General features: G+C 36.2%; 1 protein-coding gene across 3 annotated transcripts; it reads right to left on the minus strand.

Moving 5' to 3' along the window:
- Positions 1–381: 381 nt before the first annotated feature.
- LOC111334331 (phosphatidylinositol 4-phosphate 5-kinase type-1 alpha) lies at positions 382–20061 on the minus strand. Of its 3 annotated transcripts, XM_022940034.2 has the most exons (21): positions 19788–20061; positions 19497–19573; positions 16642–16755; positions 16346–16396; positions 16174–16253; positions 15756–15830; positions 15504–15546; positions 9922–10074; positions 9133–9192; positions 8954–9037; positions 8632–8724; positions 8302–8364; positions 7099–7330; positions 6704–6809; positions 6489–6572; positions 6346–6394; positions 5350–5434; positions 4897–5148; positions 4296–4369; positions 2061–2095; positions 382–1647 (listed from the first exon to the last, which is right to left on the minus strand). In XM_022940034.2, the coding sequence occupies exons 1-20, from the start codon at positions 19822–19824 to the stop codon at positions 2078–2080; spliced, it is 1830 nt and encodes a 609-aa protein (XP_022795769.1). In that variant the 5' UTR covers positions 19825–20061; the 3' UTR covers positions 382–1647; positions 2061–2077. The 3 variants fall into 3 exon arrangements, with proteins under 3 accessions (XP_022795769.1, XP_022795767.1, XP_022795766.1); XM_022940032.2 differs by lacking the exon at positions 2061–2095; XM_022940031.2 differs by lacking the exons at positions 382–1647; positions 2061–2095 and having other exon boundaries at positions 3873–4369; positions 19788–20060.
- Positions 20062–20090: the final 29 nt, after the last annotated feature.

The following is a 20090-nucleotide window of genomic DNA, read 5'->3' on the forward strand; positions in this document are numbered from 1 at the left end:
GCATCGAAAATAGAAAACACAAAGTAAAGGAGTTGCTGGAGCACTGTCATAGCCCAAGGGCAGCTTTAGCAAACCATCACTGAAGCTGCCAAAATAAACAATAAAACATGGGGAATGGAACGTTTGTCTGTAGGAGGCTTTGAGACAAAATACACAGGGCCATCGATGACGTTCGTAACCTTAAGTGGTTAACCGGACGCGCGCCCCACTCTCTCCACTCCTTCGCTAAACCTCTCCCACTGATGACCACCTGTCATGGCCCGACCTCGTTACCAACCCCTTCAGCCAGGGTCTCAACAAGAATTGTTATCCTTCACTAAAAGAAGTGAGGTGATCATTACGACTAAAATGACGTTCAACATAAAATCGAGGGATTGAAAATCATTTTTCTATCAGTACTTCGTCTTTATTCTCTTGTATACTTTTGTCATGGGAATACACTCGTAATGTTTTACAAATTTACGACGTCTGTTTCGCCAGTTCTTTGTTAAAAGTATAAAAAATATTTTGTAAGTCTGGAGAGGAATGTTAAATAATTTTGATCTCGTCCCTACTTCCCAGGCAATACTAGACATCAAAACAATCATTGAAAATTTACTTTATCCGGCCTTATTGACGATACCATTACATGTGGTAGCTAGCTCATGAGATTGCTGCCTATCTTTGAGTTAATACTACAACTGCTAATAGTAATAATCTACGTAATTTTCATACGGAGATGCAAGCTTTTGCCATGACATCCGATTTGTGCCATGACTTACTTTCGACCAAATAAATCACCACTTGACCAATCATTCACGTGTTCTTAATATGAAATCCTTAGAATCTGCTCTTTTTATGACGCTAATTTAAACCATGGGAAATAAATCGTTCATCTATCGGATCTAATTTGGAATAAGAATGACACAAACTTTGCAGCTAAACGAAATTTGACATGCAAGGTCTTGAAGTTTGGCACAAAATATAACAAACATCTACACTGCGGCACTCTTTTTTTTTTTTTTTTTTTTTCCTAATCAGCCTTTACCCACAAGTCACTGAGTCCACAGCAGCCCATAATACACCTATCGCCGCAGCGTCACAGATCACCGAGGCCAATATGCTAAGTCTATTAACTTGTTTTGTTATTAAGTACAGCTTGAAGCATCGGTAATCTGAGCCAGTTTTGACCGCTTTCTGTCACATTCACATTTGTTTCGATTATACATAATTATCTTTAACTGCAACTAGAACATAAAATCCCCTGAATGTAGCCAGAAAGCATTTAAAAGGAACATTAACCAGTTCTGGCCAAGCATATATAATGCAAGATATGTGTCATGTTGCTGAAGAAATACTAATTGCATATTTTGGTTGTAATGTTTAGCCTTAGTTTAGTTTAAGGACACTACATTTTCGTTAACCGTACACGATAGCTTAAGTTTTAATTTAGTCAGTTTAGAGTACGAGGTTCTTGTGAGGAGAGAAAATCCCACGTAATCGAAGAAGTCTTAATCACGTGTGAAAATCCCTTCTGGTGGAGCGCCGCCAAGGTGGACCGTGCTCTGGTTATCGGAGCCCAAGTCATCGCTCGTTCATAGCGTCTCCTTCCTCAGGAAGTTGGAAGCTGACTTGTCGGCGAAGACAGCTGTGAGCTGCAGCGCTTCCCTGAAAATAACAGCCATTCATTACTTAAATAGTGGCCTAACTGGGCTCTCTAAAACTGAACACAATCGTACAACCACACAAACTGTACACCAAGTATTAATATCATGGACCCACAAATAGTCTCCTTGAATTTCCAAACCCCACTTAAGCTTACAGAGAACTGTTTGTGGGGAAGTAATTTCTAGTGTTCCAAGACTATGTTTGGCAGTGAATTCGATAAATCATTGTTTTTCCTTAATAGAGCACAAAGTTAGTATTTCAAAATAAAAGGAAAAGGTTCAACTAAACGGAATAGCAAGCCGCTGAGCAAAACAAAATAAAATAAACAAAACATAGCTTCACTAAGAAACAAACAAAAGCATCAGTAGACAAGCAGGCAACACAACAAAAAATGGGTTCAGAACGAAACAAACCTTTGGCGGTTAAGTAATTAGTGCTTCATCGCTTTCTAAACAAAGTATACGTAAAACTGGTTAAAACAGGCACAAAGAAATAAAAAAAAAATAAATAAACATTCTGAGTACAACCAACCGTCACGTTACTTTATTGGCCCGTACTTCAAGGAATTGTCCACAGGACATTTGTCAAAGGTTGAGTCAATTAAAAATAATTATATTCAAATTGCTTTCATTCCATAGCCCATATCCATAACCCATAAGGCCAGCTATCATTTACACGAGGTCTAACCCAAACCGCGGTTCTACACAAGCAGTGGGCCTTAGCTAATTTCTATACGAGTTGCCGGATTTAGTCAAATTAATAGTTATTTCCACTGTTGGCTTTTGGCCCTCTTAACACTGTTCACAAAAATAAATGTTCAAATAAAAGGTCACGTTCGGCAAAACTGAAGATAGTTTAGAACGCGGTTTTGTTAAACAACGGCTAAACCTTGTTTGAATAACCGGCCAATAAAGTTTAGAGATTATTGATTGTGATTTTCAGAATCCTTTCCTCTATTCCTACTCCCTCCTGTAAATTTGCGCAAATTAAAAGTTGCTGAAGCTAAAAGGCAGCGTGTAATTAAAAATACAAAATTCCTAGAGAAGAAAACCCAATTATTTTCAATGAGAACATTCCCTTGATCCCCCTCTAAAACAAAACAAAACAAAACAAAAATTAAAACCTCCAAACTAGGCGGATTAGGCGACCCACATGAGAGAATAGAATATCTAATTTGTATCCAGCAGACTTGCAGATAAACCGAAAGGGTTGTTCTCCTACGAGTTATGGACCAATATCTCTGAGCTTATATTGACAAGTTAAGTGTTATAAAAGATTTAGTGAGCGTTCGACATTTTCAATTTCAAACTAAACATTTAAAGGTTACTAGAGAGCAAATAAAACAGTTATATTTCAGGTGGGAGGTTGTTAATGGGACGATCTATACGAGTTAAGAATTATGTTCATTCAGTGAGAAATTTCAAGTTCACAGAACATGACTACTGTTAACAAGACGTTTTAGCTACGAAAAGATTTAAACGGGACTTATACCTCTCTTTACAGAAAACTTATGGCTTGCTGGATTATCTAGATACCAACGGACCAGCCAGCTTACAACAGACACCAATCTGTTCCATTCAAATGATCTAGCTCTCAGATAACGTCTTGGTATTTAAAAAAGAATTGTTTTTTTTTTGTTCATGTTTGCGGCAGATTCAACAATTTAAAAGTATTAGATCCGCTCTAGCATCATTTATTGGCAAAAATTTAAGCTCTTGAGTGATCTTAAGGTTAACCTTTCAAATCTAGCTTTCATGCTATTTTGAAGACAATTTGTACGGCGTAGACAATTTAAAATATGTTCATCTTATTTTCAAATTCTTTCTCTGAATGATGTTATCACTTGAACGAGTTACTCGAGGAACTCTGTTAATCGTACGCTTTTAAAATAACAATATTACCAAGGTTTTTTTCCTTGCGTGTTTGTTCTTTTTAACAGTTTTATCTCTATATTTCCTATCGCCAATATTTCTTTAAGCAAACTCTTGCTTCTCTCCCTTTTTCCAAGTAATCTCTTCATCAATCATACGTAACGTCTAGATGTCTATTGGAAGTCTATAGCTGCTACACCCATGACGGAGAACGAACGATGACCCACAGCACGCCACACATTCACTTAACTAACTTTGACATCATCTCCAACAAAACCTCGATGTCAACAACAATTCTTAAACCTTCCCAACTCTAAACTTCTTTCGATGTTCTTCTTTCCTATAACAACAGTCCCTGCATAGTATCTGTTTATTTTTTTTCTTGTTACATTACATATTGTCATATCATTTAGCTCTAACTTTCTGCTAAAATACATCCCGCGGATTTGGCGTTCCAAAAATACATCGTAATAATATATGCAAATTCATACAACGTTTAAGCACAATTCATCAAATTCATTGGTGGAAAAGTCAAGTAAGAAAGTTTTTTCCCAGACCAGGAAATCTATTATATTTCATTTATCTTTATGAATAAATTGCCTAGCTTTCATTTATTGTGTCGTCCACATTGTTTATGGTGTGTAAAATTTTTGAATTATCCTCGACTCGAGTTTCTTCCACTTTGGTATCACTTGCTGTTTCATGTTTTTCACTAGGTGCCGTCGATGCTGGCTGTTCAGCGGTATCACTGGTGTGTGGACCGTGTCGGTTACTTACAGTCTCTTGATTGGCTGTGGGGGCCTTAGCCGGGTGAGTCGGTCCCTCTGCTTCTAGTAAGGCATCTTTAGGATCTGACAAATATTGCCAATTCAATTCAAGAACTCATTATGTAATTTTTGTTGTTAAAAGGAAGATATGTCAGTATTACAGGTAACAATATTCCCTTTCGGTTCAATAAAAAAAAACGTTACTTAGCCTACACTATACAGCGAGCTTATTCTGCCCACTCCCCCCCCCCCCCCCACACACACACACCCCTCGATACGCACGCAACCACGCACGCACGCACACATACATATAGTCGCCCACCCAATAGAAATAAATTGTAAGCATCAACGGTTATAAGTTCATGTTTTGCTCGTGTGTCCTCGTCTCCGGTATATTTGGCGAAATACAAAAACCTATCCCGAATATTCGTTTTTTTTTCCTTGGTTTTCTGAGTAAGAGAGTACAATTACCGCGAAAACAGTTATGTATGAGGCATTACCTCTTGAATCACTATCTAAATTTTAACTTCGCTCTCCAGATTAATAATCATGGCCTACGCAATGATATCTTATCTCTGAAAAAATGAAACTTGATTGTTTTCGAAACTTACCAACAACGACTACTCTTTTATCTGTAGCACTTTCGCCGGCCGTTTGACCGCCATTTCCGCTGCTAAGCGTTTTTTTCAGACTTGTTTTCTCAACAGGTTTATCTGCTTCTGTAAATGATCTTGATCTTCCTTTATCAGATGTGTTACTATCACTTGTGAACGTTCTTTCTCGGTTGGTTCGATCGTTCTCTGACACGGAACGAACACGATGGACGGAACCTCCCGCGGTACGCTTCCTTGGAGACGCTTTGGCTGAAAGTGAACAAAATACTTTAACGTTTAAACACAGGGAATATCAACAGAAGAACAACTTAAGATGTTGTGAGATCGTCTGAGTAAGCCAGAGTATACAAGCTTTCCAGAATCACTGCCGATTACTAAACCTGCTGGCTGTGTAAGGGTGCAATCTCTGAAAAAAGCACACGTCCTACTACATATAGATGTACATTGTACCTGCTGACTTCTTGAACACGTTATTGGACATAAATTCTTGAAATCTTGTGCAGTAAAATGACGGTCTGTGGACTGACACTGTGTCCTGCAACGACAAAAATAAGCACAGCTAGTATTCAGTACATTTATAATTACTATAATTTAATAACATGTACAATTGATTAGTTCTGTACGTATGATGTACGATCCTCGTAGTAGATAGCGCTATTTATGCAATAGCGAAAATTAGACCTGAAAAAAATCAGGCCTGTACGGAACTCGAACCACTGACCTCTGCGATACTAGTGCAGCGCTCTACCAATTGAGCTAACAAGCCAACTGGGAGCAGGCCGTTAAGTTGATTCGTAATAAACCCGTGAAAGTGATAAATGAGATACAATGAATATATGAAGTTCATATATTTATATGAATATATATGAATATATATATATAAATGTAAAAATGTAAAAAACCTTATCTTTGAATCGCAGAGTGCTCTACAATCATATGGAGCTTTGTAAACGATTTGTAAACGAATATATATAAATATATGAACTTCATATATTCATTGTATCTCATTTATCACTTTCACGGGTTTATTACGAATCAACTTAACGGCCTGCTCCCAGTTGGCTCGTTAGCTCAATTGGTAGAGCGCTGCATTAGTATCGCAGAGGTCAGTGGTTCGAGTCCCGTACAGGCCTGATTTTTTTCAGGTCTGATTTTCGCTATTGCATAAATAGCTCTATCTACTGCGAGGATCGTGCATCACACGTATCTAATACTGCAAAATATATGAACTTCATATATTCATTGTATCTGATTAGTTCTGTTTGATAAAATAAGCACAGCCAGTATTCAGTACATTTATAATTACTATAATTTAATAACATGTACAATTAATTAGTTCTGTTTGATAAAATAAGCACAGCTAGTATTCAGTACATTTATAATTACTATAATTTAATAACATGTACAATTGATTAGTTCTGTTTGATAAAATCCAAGACAACTTACCCCATCGTGAAGGAGAGCCTTCCAGCCGTGTTCTAGTTTCTTGACTATTCTGTTTGCAAAGAAGAGTAGAAATTTCATTTTGTAATGAAAAAATATAAAAGCATCACATAAAATGTAAAAAGTCAGTTATTTTTGTAACTTACCTGTAACTTTGTAGAATATCTATGATTCCAAGAAATAGGACCAAACGTTCTCCTTTGGCGTTACGCGCTGGAATACCACCAACCCTGAAACACAAACAAAAGAGGATTGTTTTAGCAACTAGTTACCTTCATCACTCAAGTCCCATTCGCAATAGTACAGCAGTTGGAATAATCTGTATCCAGTATAAAGAGAGAGGACGATTCTAAGTACTTACGGTCTCTCTTCTGTTTCATCTCCTACAGTGATTGCTTCCCAAGCTGAACTGAAGCCTTCTCTTCCTTTTAAACTTCGAGTACGTGACAGAGATGTACTGCTGCTCTCTGAAAAAGAAGAGCAAGCTTCATATTAATCGCTCGTTCTTTCCAGAAACAAATATTTACAGTGCTGTTCTACGAGTACTGTAAGTGAATTAAGATGGTTGTATAGTGTACATCTAAGTGACAATGTGTTGTTACAGGTATATTTAGATAATGTCTATCGTTATCGACAATTCCAAATTTGTCTTAATAATAATAATAATGATTAGCTAATTTAGTGTGCAATCTGGAGAAGGACTGATGAAGTTCAAAACACACCATGTAACGATAGTACATGTGGAGTAATATTTACCAGGACTGCGTGCTCTTGTTTCCCACTGTCCATTGCCAGATGACATAAGGTTTGTACCCTCAGTGGGGGAGGATAGATGACCTGACGGAGTCTCTACTCTTGTTGATGGTTTATCAGTCGCAGGTTCACTGTTTGATCTTTTATATCTCGCTACACCACTCGTACTAGTCTCCTCTACTTTATGAATAGCAAGAAGGAGACTATAATCCATGATTTTGAAGCTTTGTAATACCTGCATAAAACAATAAATATCACCTGATTGGTCAGCAGTAAAAGCATGAACACTTGCACCCCACTGGCTGTTTAGGTTACCGTGCACGTTCAGGGGTGTCTCGCGTGCAAGCGATGTAGCGCGTCCGGTTTAAACTGTAGATATCTAAACCCCTATATCAAATTAAAGCTTATAGGCCTGGCTATCAGACTAAACCAAAAATTTTGAAAAAAAAATTAATTGTCGAATTTTTCACGACTTCTAAATGCGAGCGCCCGAATCACCTTTTGAACGTTACATGTTAAAGCGAATTTTGTTTTTCGCTTATTTAATGTATTCCTCCGTTTCCGGGGCCAAAGCGCTAAAAAAACGCGTCTGCGATTTGCCATATTCAACTTCAGTGAAAAGTTACAGAACATTTTTGAAATAGGATTAAAAAAATGTGGACTGAGTGATCGTACAAAAATCGCTCTTGAAAAAAAGTATTTAGAAATAAAAAATTTGGAGACACCTTTTGTTGTTTATATGTAAAACAAGGTACTGTCAACATTTGAGAGCAATCGAACAAATTCCCTTTGACTTGTAGCTCTTAAAAGGCGATTCGAGCGCTTGCATTTAGAGGTCGTGAAAAATTCGACAATTCATTTTTTTCAAAAATTTTGGTATAGTCTGATAGCTAGGCCTATAAGCTTTAATTTGATAGAGGGGTTTAGATATCTACAGTTTAAACCGGACGCGCTACATCGCTTGCACGCGAGACACCCCTGAAGGTGCACGGTAACCTTGAACAGTAAAAATGTTATTATATGTGACAGACCATAAAAGAACCAGTAAGGAGACACGCACAAGTACATTAGAAAACTTAATGGCAGTATCTATATGCAACTACTACATCACATTTGTGAGAAAAATGACAAGCTGAATCTATGATTATGATGTAATACAAAGGGAAAATGTAGCAAATCAACTAGAGGTATTTAGTAATAGCTTACTCTACAATCTCGCTGGATTGTCCTCATCACAGCATTGTAAGTTTCTGGTTCAAGAAAAAGGCCCTACCAAAAGAGAAATGACTTAAAGGGTGGTCAAATATCAATCTTCATCACTTATAATTAAAAATTTCATACATTTATCAAATAAAGGTAGTAATGATTATGATGAAATAATAATAATAATAACAACATAATAATAGCATTAATAATAAGGATAGCTATAACAGCAATAATGATAATTTAACAATAATAATAATAATAACAATAATAATAATGTTCATAAGAATATGCAGTGGACTAAATGTAAGTTGTGTTAATAAGTGCATTTACCTCTGGGTGATCATTCAAAAAATCCAAGTCCTTAAGAGTAGGTGTTTCTTTGGCTCTTTCTGCCTTTGATGCTTTTCTTTTGTATGTTGAGCCCTGTTAAAACAATGTTTAAATGAATTAGTTGAAATGATGGATGGCATATCCTGAAAATTGTATCTACGCCATTATGGAATGCAAAGGCTTTGTGTTAACAAGTACAAGTAAATGTCTATGGCAAAGAAATGTTTGTCACTAATTTTGTAAATAAAGTGTAATTGGCAGTAACATTAGTTACAACCCAGTGTTATCCCAGAGTGAATTAACATATCCAGACAATATTTACCTTAAGATCATACTTAAAATGTATTTTGTATCCTCGTGGTAGGAGGTTGTTCATTATTACTAATCTAATATTCTTTCCTCCACACTGCAATAAAAACAACAAGATAGAGTCAGTAACAAATTCAAATTAAATCATTTGTAAAAATCAAACAAATGTTTTTAAGAAAGGTTCCATAGTACCTGATAGCAGTATAAGCCAAAAAACTTTGGCAACAATGTTCTTTTGTTCTGATTTAAGTTCTAAGAGGAAGAAGATAAATAATAAGTCAATCAAGGCATTTTCACCTACAACGTATTAGGATGCATACAATATAAAACTACCTAGTTTATAATAGTCTAAATTTTTTTAAGCTGTGGTTGACAGTTTAAATACAATGAAACTATCAACCATCTTTGTTAAAAACAATGATTTTATTATGAGATGTTAATAGTGACACCATGCATGAACAAAATGTCATTATAATATTTAAGTGTGGAAAAGTTTTAAAAATTGTGATCCTTGTTGTTATGAAATCCATGCATTCACCATAAACACTGGCACATAAGTCACACCATTTTCCCCAAATTTTCATATAAAATCGGGGTGCAATTCATCTGTGAGAACATCTGGGAAACATGCATAAATTAACACTATTCATTGAAAATTTATGAGTGTGTATTTATGCCAGATTACTAAACAATGAGCAACCCGTTTACTTCCTGAAAAACTCTATTGAAAATATGACAGGAATAAAATAAATACTGGTTTAATAACTGGGTATGACCAAATGTAAGTCAAGTCATAGGATATGATGTCCACATTACAGCTGCTAAAAGTATTATATTATTTTATAACTTTCAGGATTGTCTTATTACTTAATTCAGTTCTGCAGTTTAAAATTGATATATTTTATGCACAAATATTATTCCATCTAAGTATGTTTGCAAGCGTTATGCTCTAGTTTCATACATACTGCAAGGACCACTTACTAAATAATATCCAGGCAATAATTTCTGAAGAAATTCTGCCTCCTTGTGTTGAACAGTTTTCACAATAAATTCATCATCATTTGTCACATAAAAAAGGGAACCACTGGCTCCTGAATTAGCAAGCTCCACCAATGGTTCATGACACAGTGCCATCTACACAGAGAGAGAGAGTGAGAGATTAGGATTTAAGTGACAACAGTTTTATTTCATCTATGATATAACAATTGTTGATTTGGCCCAAACCATCATGAGAAACAACTGATGTTTTACAAAAAAACAAATAGATATTCAAAAAGACACAAAACACATTACAAGGAATGAAAATAACAAATGAAAACACAATAGCGCTTTGCACTATTACTAAAAATAGACTTCGCCACATGAGATCCCCACACAGACTCAGACAATCATTTGCAAGGAAATGTGCGAGCGTAGAGTGCGGTACTGGAGGAAAAAAGTGAGAAACTTTATGAAATCGGGAAGTTAGCTTCCAGAAAGACAAGGAATGGTTGGTACCAAACACAGTTGCTGGGGTAAGTGTAACACTGACTCGAGATATCCATACAATACACCTTCTTCTACGTCTGACAAGTTTTATGTTAAATATTCTAGACTTGAAAAACAAAACAATTCTTTTTCTTGGCTCGGAGTTAAACTGTGGGATGGGATACCAAGCTACATAGCCAATCTCCCAAAGAAAGCTTTCAAAAAAGATCTCCCCAAATTTTTACTTGATATATTAGTAAAGGAGGATGAGTATATTGAAATCTCCATGATTATTAAAAAAGTAGGATCATAGAAACGCATGCTGAGGGTCCCATTTTACGTCCGTTTTCCTTTAACAACTCCTTGTCTTTATACATTGTTTGTCCGTAAGTCCTGTGTTAATTTGATCTCCCAACTTCTGTGTTTTATTTATCTCTAGTTGCAATCTGCAAGGTTTTTCTCTATTAACATAGGTTTGCCTTATTTATTATTATTCTTCTATAACTTGTTATTTTAATCACGTTCTTGCTTTGCCCCGCTGCGACTAGCTTCTTAGCTATTTGCAGGGCAAACCATTTTAATCATGTATTTTTGTAATAAGAATTTTCAATTATGTAAGTCTGTAATCAGAATAAGAATAAAGTTTTGTTGTTGTTGTTGTATATCCCAACAGATGGCTGAGATCTCTCAAAGAGTTGACTGAAGCAGACAAGGATTTCAAAAAGAGATAAAGCAAATCCGTAACAACGCGGAGCAAGAAACAGTAAAGGCGATAATGTGCTTCCATGAACGTGAACCAGTCATTTTAAGACCGAAATAAAGAAAAGAAAACAAGTCGAAATGGCTGGAACACTGAACACTAGGAACTGTAAGACAATTGAATCAGCGCGTGTGGCACAAGCTGAAAGCAATCAAGACAATGTAATGATCGAGACAGTCAAAAAAAAAGCAGCGAATCTCCAGGAACAAATCGCTCATTTCAGCAGTATGATGAAAAGATTACGAAAAATGAAGAATAAAGAATTTGAAAAGTACACACGTGTATTCTCTGACTCCCAATACAAACATGGGGCCAAAAAACCAATTTCAAAAGCCAAGTGGCTAGCAACTAACAAGGGCAGGGGGCGCAGAAAAGTCAGACGCCAAACAAGTTCAACTTTCAAAATAGAGGTGAACAAAATGCACATCAAAAACCTCTCAAATAAAATAATAACTTACAAATGACCAGATTAATTTATTGGCAAAAGGGCTTAAATTCATTCCAATGCCCATTGCAAAACAAAAACAGATCAGACAACAACTATTGTGTGACTTTGATCAGTTTGCAAGGAGAATGCATCTGATTTAAATATTCCAAGGGGAGGACAAAAAAACCATCCCTGCCACACCAAATTACATGGATACCACCAATACAAAACTCAGTAGCACTTGAAAGCTATTTAGAAGAGGTTAAATGTGACCTTTCAGAAATAGTGACCTTTCAGAAATAGAAATAACAAAGCCAAAAGATAATTTGCCTCCCGTCGAACGCAAGGCGCTCAGGGCCTTGAAACGCGACTCTGAGTTAAACCTCAAAAAGGCTGACAAAGGAACAACAACCGTAGTCATGAACAAACGCAATAAAATTTTAGAAGGCCAAACTCTACTAGATAACAAAGATAACTACAGGCCTCTTGCATCACCCTCATCCATTAAAACAGTAAAAGATTGCTATGCACTACTTTCCATCTGCATACATTTCCTTTACTTCTCTTACAGATTTAGAGTTTGTTTGTCTGAGTCTCGACGAGGGTCTGAAATTTCGTGACGTCATTAGTGCAAAGCACTATTTTGACAGTGCTTTGGGCTGCAATACTTCTGGTTGCCAAGGTAAGTCAAGTTGACAAAAACTTTTTTTTGCAATACATTCAAAAAAAGGCAGAGCCAAAAGAGGTGTTGATGTTAGTTTTCTCAAAATTTTGCCAGACCTGATTGTTTTTTAATACTGTAACGTCTGCGTGTAAACAACAAAAACAAGGTTTGTTTATAAATACAAAGCTGATTCATAAGTGAGGAGAATTTGCTACCTTTCTATAATCAAGAAATGGATAGATATTCTAGTCTTCTCGGATAAGGACGAATAAACTGTAGGTCCCATGTCCTGCAGGGTTAGGGGTAGGAGATGTTAATTTCCCACGCACAAGATTACTGTGTGGTGGATGTCCTCCCCTGGGTGGGATGGGTGGGTGTTGGCCCTGAAAAGCCCCTATGGGGAGTGGTCAATTAACCTATGTATGTATGCTGATTCTTCAGATTGTACTTGGTGACAATTTACAGATGATGTTGAAAGGAAAATTAAAAAAAAAAACTTGACTTACAGGGCTAAGCTCAAGTTTTTTTATTCAATATGTCGTATTTGATATATAAATACCAATGAAATACCAGGTGAGCTTTGGCGAAAATGGGTTATCTTCACGAGTGAAAATAACATTATCTTCACAAGCACACATGAAAATAACATTGTTACTGCAGTTATGTAATAAATTGTGTCCTTTGCAGCAAATGTGAAATGGTTTGGTTTTTCATTGGTGTTTATATAACAAATAGAATATTACATAGCCGCTTGGAGATACGAGATTTCTCTTCTCGTGATGAAACATAGGCATGCTACGCATGCAGGAGTTATTTTTTTGGATACGTAGGTTGAAATAGGACACTATGTAACTGATGCTGGTGTCTGAATAATTGTTGGCAAAAACAAACTGCATTCGTACAACTGGCCGCGCATCAACGATAAGCCTGTTACAGTTTCTACTCATCTTTCGAGTGAACTTAAATATATTTATTTATAGTACAAGCCTAATACTGTGAATCACTACTATTGTTAACGTACTGATGAAAACAACAACCCTTGGGAACAGTAATACAACCATCTTATGTAAACGTTGGCGATTGAAACCATCCGTAAATAAATATTGCGAACAAAACAATTGTACTTTTCTCACTGAAAAAAAAAAAAAAAAACTTGTGGAAGTCACTGCCACATACCTTTAATTTCAATCAGTCAAAAAACTTGAGGTCTACAAAATGCCTTCTGTGATATATCGTTCCGAGGCAAAAAAAAAAATTCAAAGGTTTGTTATTAGATGTAAGCAAGAGAAATCCTAGTAAATAAAGTCATAGCGTTCAAATACAACTTTTTATTGAGTGATCCCGCCTTTCCTCCGGCAATTTTAGTTATTCCAAATTTTCATGGATGGCATCAACTTGTTCCGAAGTCTTAGCCTCCATAACTCTCCATGTTAACAAACCATGAAACGCACTCGACAGCGATTTTGCTAAAACAGCAAAGCCTTCAATTCCAACCAATTCAATTCAATCCGCTGATCCACAAATCCGGCCCAAATATAGGCTCAGTGTAGCTTCTTGTTCAGTAACAGATGGTCGCCTCAATATACTCTTCCATATAATTTTGCAGTGGAAAGCTCTATTTTATCTCTTACAGCCTCTGGACAAAGATATTTTCCGGTCTCCGTTCTTCGAACAAGTGAAAGTTGATTGAACCAAGAGAAAGTATCATTCTTCAAAGGATAATAAGGTGGGCTACTTGATTGGTTGTTGCCTATCTGGACTTTGCCCTTTGCGTGCGAAATATGTGATAAAATGCAGGTTGTTTACAGGAAATTGACACGCAATGGGGTAAAGTCCAGGTTAGCTATAAGCGAATTTTATTGGTAGAAAACGTCTAAGCACGTGAGAGTTGCGTGGAAAATTAACCGACCGTATCATTCTGTCCCTTGTGAAATATTTTTCATTGAGGTAGATTTATGTCATAAAATTTGTGTTGTTTACTGGAAAATGGAATTTCGTCTAAAAAAATCTAATCCATACTGGTGAGTAAAAAGTAACACGCAATTGTAACGGGAAAGTATCGTTTAAACAATATTTAATTCATGGAGGACTTTTAGAAGCAAAGAAACGGATATGTAACATGGCAGTCGATGCAGAAAGTAAATGTAACTTGGTGGTCGTTTCAACCGCTGCTAAAAGACCAACCATATGGCAAAAAAAAAAAAAGATTATCAATCAAATATGATTTACGCAAATATCTTGCACAAGATTTACCAGAGTCAGTAAAACTAGCCTTTCCGAAACAACACGCTATAGCGCTAAATTCGTGTTAGGCCTCCAGCTGACAGTGTATGCGTCATAAGTGAAGGAGCGGTACACAAAACATGCATGTTTTAACTCGCTACTCGGTAGAAAAAGTTCCCTGACGACCTTTCAAATCCAGACAGATCATAGCGATAAAATCCTCACGAAGGACATGAGCCATTACACTGAATAGATGGTCTTACAACTCTTGTAGATGTCATCTTACCTCGTTCCTTGAGCGAAATTCAAAATTGGAATCGCTGATTAACTCATATATGGCAATGAAATATCCTGAAGTTGTTCCTATCAACATCTGAAGTAATATTTGATTCAAAATTTTTCTCATGTTCCACTCAGTCTCCTTCAGAGGGAAGAATAAGCATAGTCGTACAACGATCACAACTCTACCACTTTCCCAACACGACTGATACATTTCCTTAATTCGCGAATCGCTCTCTCCGACTCAAGCGTTGATTCGCTGAAATTTGCAGACCTGTCAAACTACAAATTAGCAAGAACGCTCTGATTGGTGCGACATCAAAAAATACTACAATCTGATTGGTTTGAGATACACCAAAAAATTGGGCAAATCACATTGCATTGAGATACACCAAAAAAAAAGATGCGCCAATCAGATTGCTTAGAGATACACCAAATTGCGCTGATCAGATTACACTACACCACAATACACCAATCTATACGCTAACATATAGTTATTTTTTTTAAAAAAATAACTCAAAAATATTTCACGAATGAGTGAAGCAAACCAGTGAAATATTTTTTTATACTTGAGGACAAATCTCTTATCTCCACCTGGCCATGTAATATCCTCCATCAATGCAGAAGCTCAATATGAATTATTCTTGGAATTAACAGTCATATACAAGATAATTTCCTAATACACATGCTTCTATTAAATTAAAAATAAAAATTACCTGTCGGAGAAAAAAAATTGGTCTTACCATAAATTCCGCAGGGTTCATCACAAACAAATCCCGAAAATATCTATTGAAAAAGATAAAAGAATGTATTATTTTAGCTATCTGGACAAATACATTTTTTTAATCTAGTCTCAGTAATAAGACATCTCAAAATGTCATCACCAAAATGGTTTTAATTGACTTCACTAACACTGTATATCAGTAACATCTCAAAACAGTAACCTGAGAACATTTACACTGAATAAGTGCAAAGAGCATTTAAGACTAACATACCTAAAAGCAACTGGGGAATATGATTTGAATTTGAAATCACTAAACCGATGGGATGGGGTCTCTCTTGATCCTTCACTGTAAAAGAAAACAAATATTTATTACTTTACAGAGTACATGTCCTGTATCATTTACTGCAGGTAAGTAGACCTAATAAACTGACATGTTACTTGACATGAGGCCAATTTCAAGCCTTACTTAAACTTACCACTAGTACAACGCTCTGGTTAACTCTTCTGTAATTGATTGCAGCTCATTCTAAAGAGCTTTTTACCCACTCCTCACCCCTTTCTTCAAACAAAACACCATGGACATCTACTCAAAGATCGCTATGTGCTACCCAAAATCCCTTAAAAAAATTCCAATGCATTTATCTGGTTTAAGTATTGGTTTTCTGTTTCTCTCAAACAGTAGATCCTACCTTGGAAATATAACAGTTTCTACTTCTGCAAAATCTTGCATTAACACATCACGCTCTGGTTTAGCTGATAACCTTCCAACCTAAAAGACAATATACACTGCTAAGAATCTTATTATGTAACAGGACAACATTGGCAGCTGTTATACACAAGTAAATTTGTCATGGAACTCACAGTAAATCCAATCCCAAGTTGAATGGCTGACATAAGTGCTGACGAGGGAGTCTAACGTGTAGATCAAAAACATCAGTTAGTAAATTTTAAAATAAGATAACCTTCATTGCCTTTAAAAATAATTATCCTTTTTAAGTGATCATCAAAGAATTCATAACAAAATTTTTTTTTGAAGAGGTACATGAAGTATACCACTTTTCTGCACTTACCAGTGAAGCCCCCAATACAAATTTTTTTTTTTCATGTCCTTGATTGAAATCTTTCAGACCTAAAACTTCATTGTTTTTCTCAATTACCTTTTTGTACGTGGTTTCTCCTGTCTCATCCACCCTACGATGTCCAATCTTGGAACGTGGTGTGGGGGGATTCTTTTCTTTGTCAGTTGATGTGAACGACTGTGTTCGAGACATCTGAAAATAGCAAAGCAAATATACAAAAATGTATTCTTCAGCTCAATCTTTAAAAAATATACAATAAAGAAATGTTCAAATTATATTTTTTACTACTCATTTGGTGTAAATTCAAGGTAAAAACCTCTTAAATGGCCATGTCAGTTTGTTAGTGATGTGCCTTAAATAAGATATCCATTTAGCAAGCTTATGCACATATTAAGATGTTATCTACAGTTTGCAATCTCACTTGCACTGAGCCAAGAGCCAGTATGATACTTCATGTATATTGTAGTCATTGTTAACTTGATACATGAGGGACTAGTGAGCTTAGTAGTGTTCTTTATATCAATTACGTCAATAACAGTTATAATGATAATAATGTCACTAATTGTAATACCAACAATAACGATAGCAATAATGGCTGTGGAGATAGAAAGTTCTAGAATCAATGGTTCACCACAAAAAGCCTTCTTATTGAGGTATGACAGATTGCAAAAGTCCATTCGAACACATATGGTTATAGGGATACTTACCAATTGGTGGTAGATATATACCAAGCCACAAAGCAGCTTGGTAAATATCCACCACTAGCCACTGAAACTGAGGTGAATAGTTGTTTTAGTTTAAACTAAAACAGTGCTCCTTTAGTATAAACTAAAACAGTGAGATAAGACTGCACAAAAAAGAAGATTTTAACTCATTAATTTTACTACTGCAACAGTTACAATCACATGTTACCCCTGGGTTCAAAGCATTCACTGAATTACAATATTTCTGGGTGGAAATCCTGTGTGAGGTGAATAGCAAAGGATATTCAGAGTTTGAGTAGCCAATCAGGGTGCAGCTTCAACTCTATCCACTGTTTTAGTATATACTAAACCTTGATGTTCTGCGAGGTAATAATTCCAGCTATCAGCAAATGGTGTAAATTAATAATAACAATAATGAATGATGATGATAAAATTACAATAATATACTAATGATGATTATCATCTCAGAACATTAAGTTAAGTTTAAGCTTATGTGGAACACCAAGTACAAATAACAAAGTCTATTATATCAATACACCCCACTTTCTGTTTGTTTACTGCCATAATAACCCTCTTGGTTTGTTGGGAGAACACATGGTCAAATAGTTGGTTGAATAACATGATAGACCAAGGTGTTCTCAGCAAGACAGAAAGACCCAAAAAGCACTCTAAAACAATTCCTCCCTTAGAACAACTATGGAGCTGCTCCTATGTTAGAGTGAAATTTTCAACCTTCTCTCTGTAACTGTATGATGAACTTTCAAATGACATATATGAAAGTGATCCTCGCAGTAATGAACACTACTTAATATGTAGAAGTGAAAATAAGGCCTGAAAAAAATTCAGGCCTGAACGGTATTTGAACCAATGACCTCTGCAATACCAATGTAGTGCTCTACCAACTGACCTAACAAGCCAACTAGGAACTGATCATTATGCTGGTTCGTATAGGTCATAGGTTTAAATCCCACACATGCCTCAATTTTTTTCAGGCCTTATTTTCACTACTACATGAGTAGTGTTCATTACTGCGAGGTTAGCTTTCATACATTTCTTAAAAACCACAGTACACATATATGATTTTCATCTAATCAAATACATTCATTCATCACTTAATTCTCAGGTTAGATACAAACTAAAATGACGACCAGGGTCCATTTCTCGAAAATCCTGTCAACTTAAAGGGCCGGAAGCCATATCTTAAAATCAAAATTTTAAGAATAGAGGCACAGCTTCAGGCACCCTTACCAGTCCATTTTCTTTCTTTAGCTGATAAAGTTATTATTGAATTTTCAGATTGTTTTGAAACCCCACCTTGAATGAAAACAGAACAGCTTTATGGGCCTGTAAAGTTACTGGGACCTTTGAGAAACAGGCCCCTGCTCCTAGTTGGCTTTTAAGCTCAGTTGGTAAAGCACTGCACTGGTATTGCAAAGGTCATAAGTTCAAATCCCATACAGGCCTGAATTTTTTTCAGGCCATATTTTCACTACTACATGAGTAGCATTCATTACTGCAAGGATCACTTTAATACATGTCATTTGAAAGTAAACATATATGATCTCTATATGTTTAAATCGATTGTTTCAAATGACATTTACATGGGATTACAACTTAGGACTGAAAAAACTATGTTAATCAGCTGACTGCTGGCCAAGCAGGTGAAATCTATTTCTCTGTCAGCCAAAGCTTCCCATGAACCAGGTGCTTGGTACAATCACTTTGACAGGCTTCATTGGTCTCTAACCCTCGGGAAGGGGGGGGGGGAGGAGGGGAAAGGGGTGAGAGGAAGGAATAGAAACGACAACTCAATCTCTTACCCATCAATCTGAAAATTCCAGATGGGAATCAAATTAAATGTTGAGAATTTTCTCTTAAGTCACCTAAAAGGCTATCGAAAATTCTACTTAAAATAAAACAAACGATGGAAAATTGTCTTCTAAAAAAGGGGTTTCAAGGATTGAATGAACACTTCACACAGTTCGCTACAAACTCATTTGAGGCTAGAAAAAAGCGCTGCACATATGAAGTTGATCACCTTTAATACACAGAGCAAAAAACATTCAAAAATGGGCCTCAACGATAGCCAATGCTACCGATAAATTTTAGCAAAATTACGTATGATTCTCAGAAGCTATTCCCGAAATTACGACGAGAGCACCCACAAAGCTTACATCACAAGAGCTTTGCGTAAAACGTTTGATTTTCCGAAAAAGTGTTTTAGCTTACCTCCAAAGGTGCTGGTTTAGTCTTCGGCTTAACTGATGAGTTCGCCAGCGCTACTTTATACGAGTTTGTCCCTTTCGCTTGAAAGTGAAAAAATATTTTTGGCTAAGTCAATATTCAGAACAGATTGAGACACAACTTGAGCAATAAGCAGCGACCTTCTCAAACAGATATATTTGCAAATAACACGCCGTTCTCAAAGATCCTGTCGGGTTGTTTTTAAATACAAATCTTACAAACCAAAGAGAAGCAAGAACTACGAATAAATAAATGATGTCCTCTGCATGATCTTACCTGGTTCTAAATTCAGGCTAGACCCAGTCGCCGCCATACGCTTTAACCTTTGTCACACAAAAAGCAGAAGACTACCGAGAAACAATTACTTCCCGAGCTCAACGACATGCATGTCACAAGTTGTAAACTTAAATTTCAAATACTTTGGATAATCTTAAATTGTCCTCTAGTAATATTTCAAGAGGAGGTAAGATCAGGAGATAAATAACATAATTTACGAGAAAACACCATTCACCGACTCAAAGCAAAACAGCATCTTCGTATTCTTGCCCGTAAGGCCTGATGGGTAAAAACACTTGAGAC

This window comes from Stylophora pistillata, chromosome 1 (assembly GCF_964205215.1).
Source record: "Stylophora pistillata chromosome 1, jaStyPist1.2, whole genome shotgun sequence".
NCBI lineage: Eukaryota > Metazoa > Cnidaria > Anthozoa > Scleractinia > Pocilloporidae > Stylophora > Stylophora pistillata.

Bases quoted from the DNA above. Each gene is read 5' to 3' on its own strand.
- LOC111334331 (XM_022940031.2), bottom strand. From the start codon at position 19,824: ATGGCGGCGACTGGGTCTAGCCTGAATTTAGAACCAG. The intron at 10,075-15,503 runs GTAAGACCAATT...CTCTCTGTGTAG, and splicing joins TGAACCCTGCGGAATTTATG to ATGGCACTGTGTCATGAACC. The intron at 9,193-9,921 runs GTAAGTGGTCCT...TCTTCCTCTTAG, and splicing joins TATTGCCTGGATATTATTTA to AACTTAAATCAGAACAAAAG.